At 33.9% G+C, this 15,437-nt stretch overlaps 1 protein-coding gene across 4 annotated transcripts in view; it reads left to right on the top strand.

Annotated features, from left to right (window-relative positions):
• The window catches only part of WDR17 (WD repeat domain 17), a 57,437-nt gene that overhangs the window by 13,081 nt on the left and 28,919 nt on the right, over positions 1–15,437 (top strand). For 3 of the 4 annotated variants that reach the window (XM_027676692.1, XM_027676690.1, XM_027676693.1), the window contains 8 exons: positions 2,885–3,013; positions 4,009–4,192; positions 5,919–6,149; positions 9,019–9,270; positions 10,022–10,144; positions 10,486–10,673; positions 11,896–12,064; positions 14,042–14,133. In XM_027676692.1, the coding sequence (XP_027532493.1) occupies positions 2,891–3,013; positions 4,009–4,192; positions 5,919–6,149; positions 9,019–9,270; positions 10,022–10,144; positions 10,486–10,673; positions 11,896–12,064; positions 14,042–14,133 (1,362 nt within the window). In that variant the 5' untranslated portion in view covers positions 2,885–2,890. Of the gene's footprint in view, positions 1–307; positions 1,035–2,884; positions 3,014–4,008; positions 4,193–5,918; positions 6,150–9,018; positions 9,271–10,021; positions 10,145–10,485; positions 10,674–11,895; positions 12,065–14,041; positions 14,134–15,437 lie in introns of those variants that run through there. The other variant, XM_027676691.1, reaches the window with a different exon arrangement.

The following is a 15,437-nucleotide window of genomic DNA, read 5'->3' as shown; positions in this document are numbered from 1 at the left end:
CAAGATTTCTTGGTAGCCTTGAAGAACTTCATGCTTTTAGCAAACTTAAATGATTTTGCTTCAAACTGGTCCCATTGGATATGGTAATGAATTTGAAACTCTGTGGTTCCTGGGTCACATTTTCATCCCCAATGGATTTTCCCTCAAAGATGGGTAAATATACCCAGTATCTTAGGGAGACATCACTTTGGTATCACTAAAGATCTTTTTGATTATTACATTATCATTGACATGCCGACAAAAATATTGTTACGTGAGGACAATAGTCTGGATGAGATATAACATTTTTATATGTCAAAAATACAGGAGCGACAGCATGCTTTCCACATAAGAAAAGATACAAACTTAATGGGAAGATAGTGACAATAGAATGAACAGAAGCAGAGGACACTGGCACTTCACTGTATATAGCTGTTAAGAAACTAGGGGTTTGTATACACAGAAGCATATTGACTAATATAAGGCTATTGTATATCCACATTGGTATGCATGCCATACTGCATGTGGACTCATTTGGACAGATCATACACCACATGGACCATAGTCAAAGCATATGTAAGCATCTGTTATTGGTTGTGCTTGATGGTTATAAAGTTACAGATACTTAAAACTTGCAAGCATATGTATTGATAATGGAAGAGTGTTAAGTGATGGGTTTAAAGAGCTATTATTATTCTACAAGTGTCATTGTAATACAATTGGGAAATACAACAAGCAATGAAATACACTGAGCAGCTGAAGCAGAGAAGCAGGAGTTAGGTTAAAATTAAAATGGTGCCTTTTAAAGAGCTGCAGTTGCCAGGCTACTGACACTGCCGTTTTGTGTGTGGTGTGACACAATGCTCAGTCTTTTCTCCTGTATCCTGTAGTAACTGCATTATTCTGTGAACATCAAGGTTTAGTTCCTTCATCTGTCAAGTAAAGTGATTATGTTCTACAATCAGAATAATATTTTTCATTTTTGGGAGCAGCAAGGTATTTGAATGAACATGGAAATGCTAAAGTGGTTTACAAAAAATGACACCTATGCTAAGGTAGGGATTATTAGGCTTTAAGCTATTAATATAAAGCTGTGGCTATATATATAGTCCATTCAATTGTTATTTTTAAATAATATTTATGATATACAAAATTTAAGTTTATTGTGGTAGGTTGATTTTTTCTTTTTTTTCTATATTTAGCAACAGGAGAGGGCTTAGAGTGTTCCTGCTTCTGCCAGTTGAAAAGAAAGGTTTTTGTTGTCCTCCCTCTTCATTTCATCTCCTTGGAAACTGTGGGCATCCTCTGATAGCTTTCCCAGTGTGGTATACATTTTTTACATGCACAGGGTTTTTTTCAGTGTATATTTAGAGTTCAGTATAATTACTTGTACATCCCTTATTTCAAAATAAAATGCTTTTTTAAAAAGTATGAAAAATGTATAAAAATGCCCCATGTGTGAAATCATACCTATATATATTCAGTTATGCTGCCCTTTTTTGTCTTTTTACTAATAGAAATCTATAATGTCTGAAAAGATCAGCAGGAAACTGCTTTAATGCATGATACTTACAGGAGAGTAAGTTAGTATGCCATACAACATTTCTTCTAGATACTATTGTACTGAATTTCAAAGCAAATTCTTCCCTTTGTAAAATGGTATATAGCTCATTACAAGGAGCAGGAAATAATAACAAGTTTTAAACAACAAATATTAGTAAATAAAGTGTACATTCCTTTCTGTAATACAGCTCAGAATATTTTATACATGTAACTTCTTTATATATACCTGAATAGGAAAAATCTAGTTGAAAAATCAAATTTTAAGAACACTTATTAAGCACGAATTCTTAAATCCGTGAAATAATGGTATTGTGCAGAGCAGCATTTTTCATCTAAAATTCCAAAATTTCATCTATTAACAGGATTTTTAAAATACAGATTACTGCAGAATCCTACAAGACAAATGTGTTGTTACTCTGAAATAAACACTTGTTGAATTCTGTTTTAGCATCTGTAAGATTCTTGTCTTTCAACATCATAGTCTTAGCTCTTTAACCTAAAGAAGTCATCCTCCATGTAATGTTTTTCTACATAATGTCCCCCAGTGCATTCACAGCATAAATGTGGCCCCAAATAAGACATTCTGTTACTAAGTAACATGTTGATATTATCGTGAATCAGATGTGGGCTAGGTAGATAATTGGTCTGGCCCAGCAAGGTATTTCTTGTGTTTTTATGTTAAAATCAGTTGTCTCACTCAGAGCAAGATGGTAGTATGAAATATGTTTTGGACATTGAAGGCATAGTTTGCTATACAAATGTTACACTAAGCTTTGCCTTTGTTTTTTCACAGCTTACTTCAACTGTTTTGTTAAACAGTAATTAATAAGAAAATTTAGAAAGCTTTCCATAAAGGATGATGATAATATGTACTGCGTAGTTGTTCTATGCAAGTGCTTTGAAGACCTTTGTACACATGTTGCTTTTACTTAAAACTATTAGCATATGGTTTATTTTGTCTGGCTGTCAGTGGGAGATGAATGGGAGAGCAGAGAGGGCATTAAACTGTAATATAGAAAGTATTGAACCAGAACGCAGAAGAAAATGGGAATGATGAACAGTTTCAGCTAGTACACATCATGAACTATTCAAGTTTTCATTTGCTGCTTCCCCTCCCCCGCCACTTCTTTTTCCTTCCAAGTGGATTCTTGTGAATGGTATTCAACACCCTTTCTTCTGTAGTACTGAAGCCTCTAAACATCTGCTTGACTTTATTTTGGATACATTCTTTTGTATCTCAAGCTAGTTATATTTTTAAGGTAGATATTATGGGAACAGAGAAGTATTATTCTCTTCTTTAAAATTCTGTCTTCTTGTAGTCTAATGAATTTCTGTTTTAAAGGCAAAAATGTCACAGGTTAAACAAGTGGGACTTTTAGCTGCTGGATGTCAACCATGGAACAAGGATATATGTGCTGCTAGCGGGGACAGATTTGCCTACTGTGCTACCCTTGCTATTTATATTTATCAGGTAAGATTATCCTTGTTTATCAGACTAGTTATGTTTTTACATTGTTGTTGATCTCACTTTGAACCCTTTTAATAAATGTTTCTGCAATTCTTTTGGAAGTATGGTAGCTGCTGAGAAGATGTCTATGTAAAGCTCAGTCTTCCATTCAAGATAGCCCTAAAGTTGTATGTGTCAAGAGTTATTTTTAAAAGGCAGACCCACAATCCAGCAAACACTTGAGATGAATGAAGTGCAGCAACAGAAAAATGTGTTCTGAGAGAGAAATAAAGCAATTCTGCAGTTTCATTTGAAGCTGTAGTATAAAAATAGTCCTGTGCACAGTGGATCAAATGCTTCGAAGTTGTGGATTCCAGAGTTGTGGGCCACCTTTATTTGATTTGTAACTTAAACTGCTCAGAACTGCGGTCTTCTGAAGTTTGTGGTTACTAAAAAATAGAAATGCTGTGATGTGGAATTTTCAGAATGAGAAATATGTAAGGAAATAAAGGATACACTTTAACTTCAAGAGTTATACCGCTTGTAGGATTAAAATAAACAAAATTTCCTGTGTCATGTTTGGGCATGTGATTTTTTTTTTCTCTTTTTAGTTTTTAACTGTATGAAAAAATGAGTATGATTAAAAAAACGAGAAGGATTTCAAACTCATTTTCATATTCTATCCTGTTTAACTCTTTGGAGATTACTAAATGGTTGCTACCATGCCTATAAATAAAGCATTTTAGGATTGTTTGAATAAAGTTATTAATGAAATTTAATAGTTTATAAGAGACAAGAAGATAGACTGTTAATACAGTGATTGAGCTAATTGGATATTTGACAACTTTTCTATCAAATGTATGAGATTTTAATTTATTCAGATGCAAGGCACTGACAATTGTTAAATCCACTTCATCTGTAAGTCTAATACTGTTATATAAACTAATCTCCAACCCAATAGTATGTAAAGTGAGTTTACAAAAAACGTATTTCTAAAATGCCTTTTATTATTTGTTTAGCTGGATCACCGATACAATGAGTTCAAGCTCCATGCAATTATGTCTGAGCATAAGAAGACAATCACAGCCATATCTTGGTGTCCCCACAACCCTGACGTGTTTGCAAGTGCCAGTGCAGATAGTTTAGTGATTATTTGGAATGTGAATGAACAGAAAGTTGTGGCCAAGCTGGACAATACAAAAGGTATTTCAGACAAGGAGATATTTGATCCATACAGCTTTTTAATCCAGGGGTGTTGAGAAATACTTGATACAGTGAAAACTCTAAGCAGTTGTTAGGCCAGAGGTTTAACAATTGCCCAAAACAATATTCTTGACAGATTTGTTGCAGTCAATTTTAGAAAGTAATGATAGTGTGAATTAATTGCTGTGAACCAATCTTGTAAGTGGTAAAGAAAGAGGTTATTCTTTTTTCTAAAGTACTTGAACAATTCAAGAATTAACTTTGTTAGTGATTTCTTGTTGGGCAGGAAAAAAAACCCAGCACAGTATTTTCATCTGTATAAAAGGATAAATAGCTACATTTTTAAACTTGTGTGTTTTCATGATAACTTTACCTAAGTGAAAGCAAATAAAATGTGGTCTTAACAGATTCAAGTATAAATTATTAGTGAATTTGAAAAACAGCTTTTGTTTAAATACCCTAAAGCTTGTCTACCTGAATCTTCTCTCAGGACTTGAAACTGCTGATTTGGAGATTGTGTTACAGGTCTGGGGGGTTAAACATCTGTGTCTACAGTTACCTCTCTCTGCCCAGTTCTGATTTATTCCCTTTAGTCAAAACCAGGACCTGCATTTCTGTTCTTACAGTCAATCTCATCAGGTGTTCTTGACTCTTACATTTGCATTCTTGGAAAATGAGTGCAACCTAAGAACAGTCAGAATCTCAGGATCTAGTAAGCTGTTTTGGGACTCCCTTCTCTGTTCTCTCCTGAGTATTTTAGGATACCTGTGAAAACTTTGCATCTTGCATATCCTGCAAAAGAAAAACCCAGACTGATTTCATTTATTCTAAAAGAAATATTGTATCAGTTTATGCATTAATATAAAAGCTGACACTTATTTTTCAATACATTGCTTGTTTAAAAATCTACTTCAGCCAATGACTACACATGAAAGAATTGTTATTATTTTAATCTTTTTAAAAACTAATTTACTTTTAGGATAATATGTTTAAACTTCCTATTAATGCCTCTTTGACACTCTTTGATGTTGCCATATGAAAATATCTAAATACAATTTTAAATTTTCAACTTGAGGAGTTTTTCTTACCATCATTTATTCCTTCAGGCACACATTATTAAGCTATGGAGATAATGAGGGTTGGAGATGTTAAGGTCAAAATTCCTAAACTGAAATGCCTACAGTTAAGTGTAATGCAACTGAATTAGAATTGTCACATATCCAGAAGGAAGCTATCAAGAGTTCCGTTAGATTACAGAGCTGGCTTTCCAATTTTGTCACAAATATCTGTCTCTGTTATATTTATCTCTGAATTTTATTGCAAAAATAGGCATTTTGAAGTTCTCAATATATTACTAGCTTAGTAGCAAATAGCTTACAGTAAAACATAGTGGTGAAGGGATTCTGAATGAATGAAAGTATTGTTTACAGGATCAAGCTTATCCTCTTTCATAAGTGTGATTCTCTTTGGCACTAATGAAGTACGGATACCATAAAATACAGTCCATCGAAGTAGTATTACAGTAATTTGGGAGATAATTATACTTTGTGCCTATGGAAATGTGTAATTTACTTTTATAGCATGAGATGTCTAAATTTCAGTCTAGTAATTTTTATGTAGAACAATTATTTCTACAATTTTTCAAGACAATTGCTGATTCTGCGTTAAGGAATACTACACTGAATTTCATATCCTGGTTCTTATAAGGTTTACCTGTATGTTTCAGGAATTCCTTCATCACTTAGCTGGTGTTGGAATGCAGGTGATGCAGTTGCATTTGTGTCCCACAGAGGGCCGTTGTACATTTGGACTATCTCAGGACCTGACAGCGGGGTAACTGTACATAGAGAAGCACATAGTTTCTTGTCAGATATCAGTCTGTTTAGATGGCATCCAAAGAAAAAAGGAAAAGTGGTGTTTGGACATACTGATGGAAGCCTATCTATTTTTCAGCCAGGTAAAAAATAATATGGTAAAATATTTATTTTTTATCTATATATCGCTTGTTTCTGTATATGCGTGTAATTCTGCACTTCTTTAATAAATATTTTATAATGTGGGTACATACATAAAACTTGATTATAATTCATAGTATTCCTACTCCTCCCATATCACAAAAATATGTTTTCTTAGTTATAGAATGTAGAGCATTTTCTTTACATCTCCTTCTTTCATCATGGCCAGGCTTCGCGAACGAAGATTTGGGATCTCCTTCTTTACATTCTTGTAATTAAGCAAATGACATTGGAGCCATCATAATGATTTTGAAAGGATGCAGACCAGTATTAGTTTTCTTTTAACCTGCTTTCTTTATACTACTAGAAAAAGACAAAGAATTTGTTTAGGTGAAAACACATAGATATGTTTGAGAATAGATCATGAAAATTTTGGTGAACAGATAAATTCATTAAAATATGTTTCAAAACTAGGTAATACTGAAAAATAGATTGTAACAGAATAATAAAATAGAAGTACCATTACTGTGATTAGACTTTCATAAATTCCTTTAATATCTGTCTTAACAGTCAGATATACTTGAAAACATAGGCGTATCCAAGTTAGCTATTTTATTAACTGTGGGTTTCTAGTTTACAGTTTATAGTCAAAATTTGTCTGACTTTTTTAACTAGTGGCTTCTAAAAAGTATCAATACACTGAAGAAAGTGAAATCAGTAGGGTGAATATAGGCCCTCTATTTAAAAAAAAAGAAAGTAGAGGGGCGGACATGGGTGACACAAAAAATTGGTACTTTACAGTAAAGAATAGAGCTCTAACTTTTTTGCTTTGAGTCTGAAGTTCAACCCTCGTCTACCTCATGTAAAATGAGTTGTCATTGGATCAGAACTTAGTTTGTCACCAAGTGAAATAAATTTGACAAAATTCCTTACTTTTAAAGGTTTCGGTCCTTTTGTAGATATCCTACAAAATGCTATCATGAGAGAACCTGAACATCCACAAGTTCTGGTTGATTGCTTCAAAGTTCAGTGTGATTGACTCACTGAAGGGTCTAGTATTTCTATTTTAGCGTGACTCGTTGCTGCATAATTAGCAGACTACACGTTTTTTTAATTATTGTTACCTACTTAAAATTTTTCTCTCATGACTGTATTTTCTTTTTTATTAACTCTAGACTATCCATTAATGTAGCAGAACATTTAGTGCGAAGAAAAAATATTTAGCAATTACAGATTAGTACCTAATTTTTAGAGGAGTACAATGCAGTCATATAGAACCAAATATTCTGTACTATTTAACCTTTCATTTGTTCTCAAAATAAGCCCAGCTTGTTTAAATGACCTGTGACTCAGTTGCATGATTTATAGTGCTGATGTCTTCTCTTAATGAAAATTAAAATTCAACAGTTAGGATTTTCAGGAGGTTTCCTTTTGGATTCTTTTGTGAAGCACAGGTAAAACTGAATAACACCTAGACATTCTTACTCTCCCAGCAGTTAATTATGCTTTCTTGAGACTGAAGTGTTTGAACATGGCTGGCTTTGATCATTCAAAGACTTTTTGCTTTTAGTTCTTGTATAGCTAACTGAAAAATGACAGTTCTGCTTTGTCGTCAGTTCTTGTTTTTCATTTCAGTGTTGTTTTCAGTCAACCAAAAATGTGAACTGAAGTGTAAGGAGAGAATATTGTTTAAAAAAGTGAGAATCCTAAAATTTTTGGCAAATTAAAGCAGTTATCTGATCATATTTCTGATGTTATTCCCAAGGCTTCAGAAGAGCAAAGAAAAAAAGTGGAACGGAGAAATCAGTTTGTGGTGTTAGTTGTTGTGCAATCTTAAATTATTTCCCCATTTTTGGTAACTGATTTTATAAAGTTACCTGATACAGAATGTGCACCACTACATTTTCCCTAGAAAATCATGCTGAGAGCTATTTTAGTATTCAGAATGTTCCCTAGTGAACAAAAGCTTTTCAGCTTTTATTTAGCCTGTATCAGAATAGGCTTTGTTCTACATCAGTTATTAAGGATATTGGTAGGTCCTGACAGTTATCATAATATGAAAAATTAATTGTAGTCTCCAGTACCAAAATTGAAAATTAGATTGGAGCTGAATAATGGAAGATGTCAATCCCTTATTTCTAGAAAAGGGGTACAAAATTAGTTTTGTTTTTTTTTTAGTACAAGATCACAACTTCAAAAATACAGCTCTGTTTCATTTGGACTGGACATAGGACTAAGATCCATCTCTTTGTAAAAATAAAAAAGCGGAAAATAAATACGTTAAAAAAGTATGGTTCTTGATAGTATGGATCATGAAGTGAAATATGTCTTCTTTTTTGCAGGTGTCAAATTAGATACTTAATGGCCTGTTTTGGCTACAGAATCAATAAATGCTTCATAATTGCACACATAGTTTTGTGGAAGAAAAAAGTCTAAAGGCAGTTGTTCATAAAAACTTTTTTGACTGCCACAGTTTTGTTCTAGTTCATACTACCTTTATTTTGCCTGTATTTGCTGTGGTGTGCAGAGTTACTTACACTCAAATGATTGTATTTCAGGCTGTGCTGTAGGCCTTTACTCCTGGAAATTGTTAGAACAATGTATATGTTTTAACATACTTTCTTATAAAATTGTGTTAATAAGCCTGACAGCTGTTTCTGTTTTCTGCTGTATTAAAAATAAAATGGAACTAGAACTGCTTTCAGTCAAATACTGCAAAACCAGCTTCATTAATTTCACTGGTACAGCCAGTAGAGCAAGGTAGTGAAAATTTCAAGGAGAGAGAAAGAATTATGTTTGTGAACCTTGTAACTATTGAAAGGATGTACTTAATTTCATTTTTAAATAATCTGTTTTCTTGTGCACTTAAAGGTTCTAAAAATCAGAAACATGTCTTAAGACCAGAGTCTCTTGAAGGAACAGATGAAGAGGATCCAGTTACAGCACTGGAGTGGGACCCTTTGTCAACTGACTACCTTCTTGTTGCTAATTTACATAATGGTATTCGACTAGTTGATTCTGAATCTCTGTCCTGTATCACAACTTTTAGTTTTCCCAGTGCAGCAGCATCTGTTCAGTGTTTAGCCTGGGTTTCCAGTGCACCTGGAATGTTTATAACTGGAGGTAAGACTTTTATTTCCTGACTTATACAAAGGTAATAAATACAGGACTAAATCTTCAAAATTGATACTCCAAGTGTGATCTTTCTTTTTCTTAACATTTCTACATACAAGCATACAAGACACCAATATAAAACTGGAAAATAATAGAAAACTACACTGAGCAGTTTTTACTTGTTTTAAATTTGTTGGGTGCATAAGCAAGTGACTTTCTGCTTTTTTTAATACTAAATAATACTTTTCTCATGCACACTTTAGCAACAAATATTTGAGTTACTTTGGGAATAGGAATAAAAATGTGTTATACTAATGGATGTCACTTTGAAGATTTAAAAATTAAGAAAAAAGAAAAGAATCTATTTCTTTTCTCTTTTCTACACCATAGACCTTACTGCTCAAGTTGAACTAATGAATAAGGAAACTGAGACAGTGAGAATATTTTATGAAAAAGGTTCCGTAGAATTTATCTATGTTTAAATAGCTAATATTAATAATTATTGTTGTTAATGTGATATCGCCACAGAGGTAAATGGAAGATAAATAGAATATTACTATGGGGGTTCCATTAGATGATCTCCACAGGTCCCTTCCAACCCTAATTATTCTGTCATTCTATGGAGATGACAGTGCCTGCTTATAAAATTCTCCTTAGGATTTGAAGTTTAATTCACTGTTGTATTTTTGCATAAATCAAGCCTTAAACCACATATCTCTGTGTTCTGTTTTGTTTTTTGTGTTTTTTTTTTAAACTTCAGATTCTCAGGTTGGTGTGTTACGTGTTTGGAATGTTTCACGTACAACACCTATAGATAATTTTAAATTGAAGCAAACGGGTTTCCATGGTTTGCATGTGCTAAGTTCTCCTCCAAAGAAAAAGTGTAAGTGTAATTTTGATTGTTATTCATTGTAGTGGCTGCCAGTTAAGAAAATCTTGTTTACGAGTCTTGTTATGTCCAAGTCAATCTCTTAAGTTTGGACAGCTCTGTAGTTCTTAATTAAACCAAGTACCCTCTGCTGCTAGTGGACTAGACAAATGCATAAAGGATCAAGCACTTTATAAGATCCTTCTTTAGCAAACCAGGCTTCATACAGGAATTCTCCATTTCTTTATTTTTAAATCTCATTGGAATACAAAGCATTTTACTCTTTATAATTGTTACTTATTATTGAAATAAGAAATAATCTTCTCTATTTCTGTCTTTTGCTTTATTTTGTTAAGCACGTTCATCACAGTATCCTAATAAAAATCATCATACATCTTCAACAAGTGAGGCTGTTCCTCCTCCAACTTTAACCCAAAACCAAGCATTTTCTCTTCCTCCTGGTCACACCGTCTGTTGTTTTATGGATGGTGGAGTGGGGCTTTACGACATGGGAGCCAAAAAGTGGGATTTCCTTAGAGATTTGGTATGGTTCATCCGTCTTTGAAATGAGAGTTTATTTGGCTTACACACTTTCTTCTAACAGGAAAAAAATGGAGAAAGAAGTCTTCACAGCAGTTTCTATCAAAAAGACTCTAAATTTCTAGGAAACAAATGACAGTTCTGAAGTTGAAAATAATTCTTTATTGCAAAGGACTGAATCCTGTTGGCAGTATTCTGGCAGTTTGTTTTCATCCAGAAATAAAGATTTAAGGACTTTGGGGTTTTTTTGTGGTTTGTTTTGGTTTTTTTTAACTAAAATTTTAATTTGATGGCCTTCTCAGAAGGTCTGGAAGGTTTTCTATAATTCAGAAAAAGAATTCTAGTCAAATCAGAGGGATATATGGTGAGTTCACTCAGTTGAAAATTACAAAGACTGAATTATTAAATTTTTGTTGAAGCTGAAATTCAGAATTGGGTTTATCACATATTAGATGAGCCTCTTCTTCACAGGGTGCTTGGTTATTCTTAAGGATTTGTCTCTTTTCTTCTTTACAAGTTCCCTTTTCATTTGGAAAAAAAAAATTTCAGCTGTAATCCTGTATGTGTTTGAATAGAGGCTGTTGGTTGCTGTTCTTTTTCCATTTTTAATGGGTTTGGTCCTGTAAAGCAACTGAGGCTTAAAAAAAATTCTTACATATTAACCATATTTCATATATTTGCCAACTTAAATTCTACAAGTGCATGTCTTAGAAAACAAGCAACTGACATGTGGAGTTGCTAATGCATTGAAATTTAAACTACAATAGACCATAGACTCAGTGGGATACTAGACAACTTGTAGAACATGTTTAACATACAGAGCTTTATTTTGCAGTCACATAGTTTATAACAAAAGGGCAACATTAATTCTGTTTTTAAAAATTAACTATTTTTTCTTTTTTTGTTTTGTTTTTTTTTTACTCTGTTTTTTTAGCAACTCAGTTCCAACAGCAATTGTTAACAAGTTCCTGGTGTTGTGTGCCCTGTTGTTTCAGGAAATAATTTTTCTGTCTTTAATAATGATCTCTGAAAGAGAGTACTGTTATAGTCTAAGCTATTTTATGACTTTTAATTTTGACTGATGAGCCATAATATACAGGTTTTTTGGAACTCTTAATTGACCTGACAGGTCAATTAAATACAATGTATTTAGAGTTTGATCTAGAGTTAGTCTTATTAAAAAATCAAATGTAATAAAAATGGATTAAATATTTGTTTCATTTAAGGGACATGTTGAGACCATCTTTGATTGCAAATTCAAACCTGATAACCCTGATCTTCTTGCTACAGCTTCATTTGATGGCACAATAAAAGTTTGGGACATTAATACTTTATCAGCGGTTTATACATCTCCTGGTAATGAGGGGGTTATTTATTCCATTTCTTGGGCTCCAGGTAAGAATATTTTACTTTATGTCTAAATGTTCTTTGAATTAGCATTGACTGTAGAATTTGTCATATAAAAGTATTAGTTTCAGATAGAAGGGTATCTTATAAGGTTTAAACAAAACTAAATTATATATGAAACCAGTAGAATTCAATGTTTCAGATCTTGCTGAGGCTTTACCTTATGAGTAATGATCCCAGTATTTCTCAGTCAGAAAGGAGGAAGGAAAATCTCTAGAGCCTTTCTAACATTGCATTACACAAACGTCGAAAAGACTTTCTTTGCATGGGAAGCAGCTACTTAAAGTTCATATTATATTTTGTCCTAAAAAGTGGAACATACGTCTTTAGTTCTTTCTCTTCCTTCTTTGTGTAGGATTCTAATCACCGAAGAGCTCTGCTTTCACCTTATTAGAATAGGAAGTGCCTTTTCTGCAAAGCATCTACTTTTTCTTAGAGAAATCACTGAAGTCAGTAGGAAGTTTTCTTTTCAAAACTGTACTGGAACTCTCTTCAGTGTACCTGGGAATATACTACTAATAGTTACTAATGTCAATAGTTAATGATAGGTTGACTTTCTTGTATTCTATTTCATTGGCCAGGAGATGTGTTTTTTAAAAAATCTAAGTAATTCATCTCACTGCTGTTCTCTCCTGGGCTTTTAAACTCTAAGAAATAATATCTGACAGGAAAAGAAATATTGTGATGGGAAGCTTAATGTAGTCTGCATATGTGAAATGAATTTGCACTTTTTTCATTTCAGGGAGTGTCTTATAGATAATTTGTCTTGCTATATGGAAATTATGGCAGTAAGAAATATGGTGTTTATGTTTGGTTATTTTGTTTTGAAATTTTAATTCAGCTTGTAGTAGTATCTCAAGCTGAGGGAATAGTTTATTCACTGAAGGGAAGTGGTTTTCTTAAAAAAAACCCAAAAAACAAAACACCCCCCCCCCAAACAAAATTAAAAACACCCACAAAGAGTACATTTAAGCTAATTGGAAGCATGTGCTTTGACTCCATTCCTTACTGTCCTGTCCAAAAGCTCATGTCCCTCCTGGCTGGAACTTTTGCCTCTTCTTTCACATCCCTTACTCTTAGAAATTTCCTCTCTGCCTTGTACTTTATCCCTAATATATAATCCATTACATATCACCATTTGTATTTAGTCTCAGAAGGTCTTTGGAAAAAGTGATTCTCTTTTTTCTTTTTTTTCCCCTTTTCTCATCCTCCTACCTGAATCTCTTCCCATTTTATATATTTACCGTGCTATACTCCTGCATAGGTTGTCTTTTCTGCCTCTGAAGCTTGGAATAAAATAACAGTCAAAATTTTCCTATAAATATGCCATTTATGAAAAGTATAGCTAAATTGGGATAGAGGGTCACTGTGGTGAGGAGAATTTGGTGGCTTTTAGATTAGGCCTGAATTCAGTTTTCAGGTTCTCACTGTGGAGTTACGTATTCAGATTTTCCACGCTGTAGAGTGTAGTTACAGATTCAGGTACGTTCTTGTGGGGTCGCGTGCTGCAGTGGTGCAAGATTAAGAAAACTACTGTTAGATGTTCTGTCACATTTTTATGATTTGTCTTAGTAAATAGGGAAGTAGATCTTCCTTTAAAGGAAAGTGTTCTAGTTGCTACAACTTTAAGGTTGAAACACTGAGATTGTATCTCTTTTCTAGTTTGAGTCATATGCATCATGGTCACTATGTTTTTAAGGGCAAGGCATTGAGAATACTTTTTACAGCAATACAACTTCTCTTTTGCCTTTCCTCAAAACGAATGTAGAAAAACAGGTCAGGCTTTTTCTGAAATTGATATTTGTGACTTAGTAGCAAATGCTGACCTTAAACTATGGAGAACTCATGTTTATGTGCCATTGATGTCTCCTGTTGATATTTCATTTCTTCAATTTAAAGTATAAACACAAACAATATTGCGATCTTATAATTATCAAGACACTTTACAAATATCTCTCTTTAAAGGAGATCTGAACTGCATAGCAGGGGCAACATCCAGAAATGGTGCCTTCATCTGGGATGTTCGAAAAGGCAAAATGATAACCAGATTCAGTGAGGTAAAATGAGATTATTCTTTTTGTCTATATAAAATGTAAATTAGTCATTTCCTCTAGTGTCAATAAATAGATGTGTCAAAGTTCATATGTTTTTAAAAGGTGCTAGAATATAAAAATCTATAGAATTACGTGAATGCCAGTTTACCTGTGTGGCAGAAGTATTTTATTTCCTCAGACTGGATTTGTGACATGAGAATGATGAAGCACCACATGGTCTCCATTATATTAAAATTGGTCCTGTAGGGATACACAGCAAAAGCAATACTGATTCCTTCTTAAATGTGTCAGTGTATATGGACTTATAGACTCGGCATCAAAATGCAAATTATGTTCTGTATTTTTAAACATAAGGCTTTCAGTCCCTGAAGTCTAGATCAATAAAGCTCCATTTTGCAGCACACTAAACAGTATGCCTCATTTAGAATCTTGCCTTGTATTACCTGAAATCTATCCAGGCATTTTTAAGTCCCGAAACAGTAGCACAATTTTTATTGGCATAAAGGAGCTGTTGTAATACTATGTTGTAGTATTCTACTCTATTTTGTGTATTCTTAGTATATAACTGTAATCTTCAGATTATACAGACATAACTGTGGTGTCTGCATCAGTGTGCAAGGGATGCTCTTTAAGAAGAGAGGTAGAGGTGTGGGGAGAGGCATGAGCAGAAAACAAATACATTCAGGGGTTCTGGGATTCTAACACTGATCTTTGCATTTGTGCTACTAAGCATCTTTTATGTAACGCTGACCCTGATACACATCCCATTTAAGTTTTCGCATACCACAATTTTTCATGCCCACTCACTTCATTATTCCAATAAGTAACTAACCTTATTCAGAATCATAGAATGAGTAAGGTTGGAAAAGGACCACAGTGTGTGTCATCTGGTCCAACCTCTCTGCTCAAGTAGGGTTGTCCTGGAGCACGTTGCACAGCTTGTGTCCAGATGGTTCTTGAATATGTCCAGTGAGGGAGACTCTGCAACCTCTCTGGGCAATCTGTTCCAGTGCTTAGTCACCCACACAGGGAAGTTTTTCCTTGTATTCAGGTGGAACTTCCTGTTCATCAGTTTCTGCCTGTTGCCTTTTGTCCTATTGCTTAGCACCATTTAGAAGAGCCTGGCTTCATCCTCTTGAGACCCTCACTTCAGATATTTGTATACATTGATGTGGTTCTGTCTCAGTCATGTCTTCTCAAGGCTGAACAGGCCCAGATCTCTCAGCCTTTCCTCATAAGAGAGATACTCTGGTCTCTTAATCATCTTTGTTGCCCTCCTCTGGACCTGCTCCAGGTGCTCCATGACT

Source organism: Neopelma chrysocephalum, unplaced genomic scaffold (genome assembly GCF_003984885.1).
Source record: "Neopelma chrysocephalum unplaced genomic scaffold, ASM398488v2 Primary Assembly neopelma1_42, whole genome shotgun sequence".
Lineage (NCBI taxonomy): Eukaryota > Metazoa > Chordata > Aves > Passeriformes > Pipridae > Neopelma > Neopelma chrysocephalum.
The sequence above is the reverse complement of the archived record's forward strand: the minus strand, read 5'-3'. Positions and strand labels throughout refer to the sequence as shown.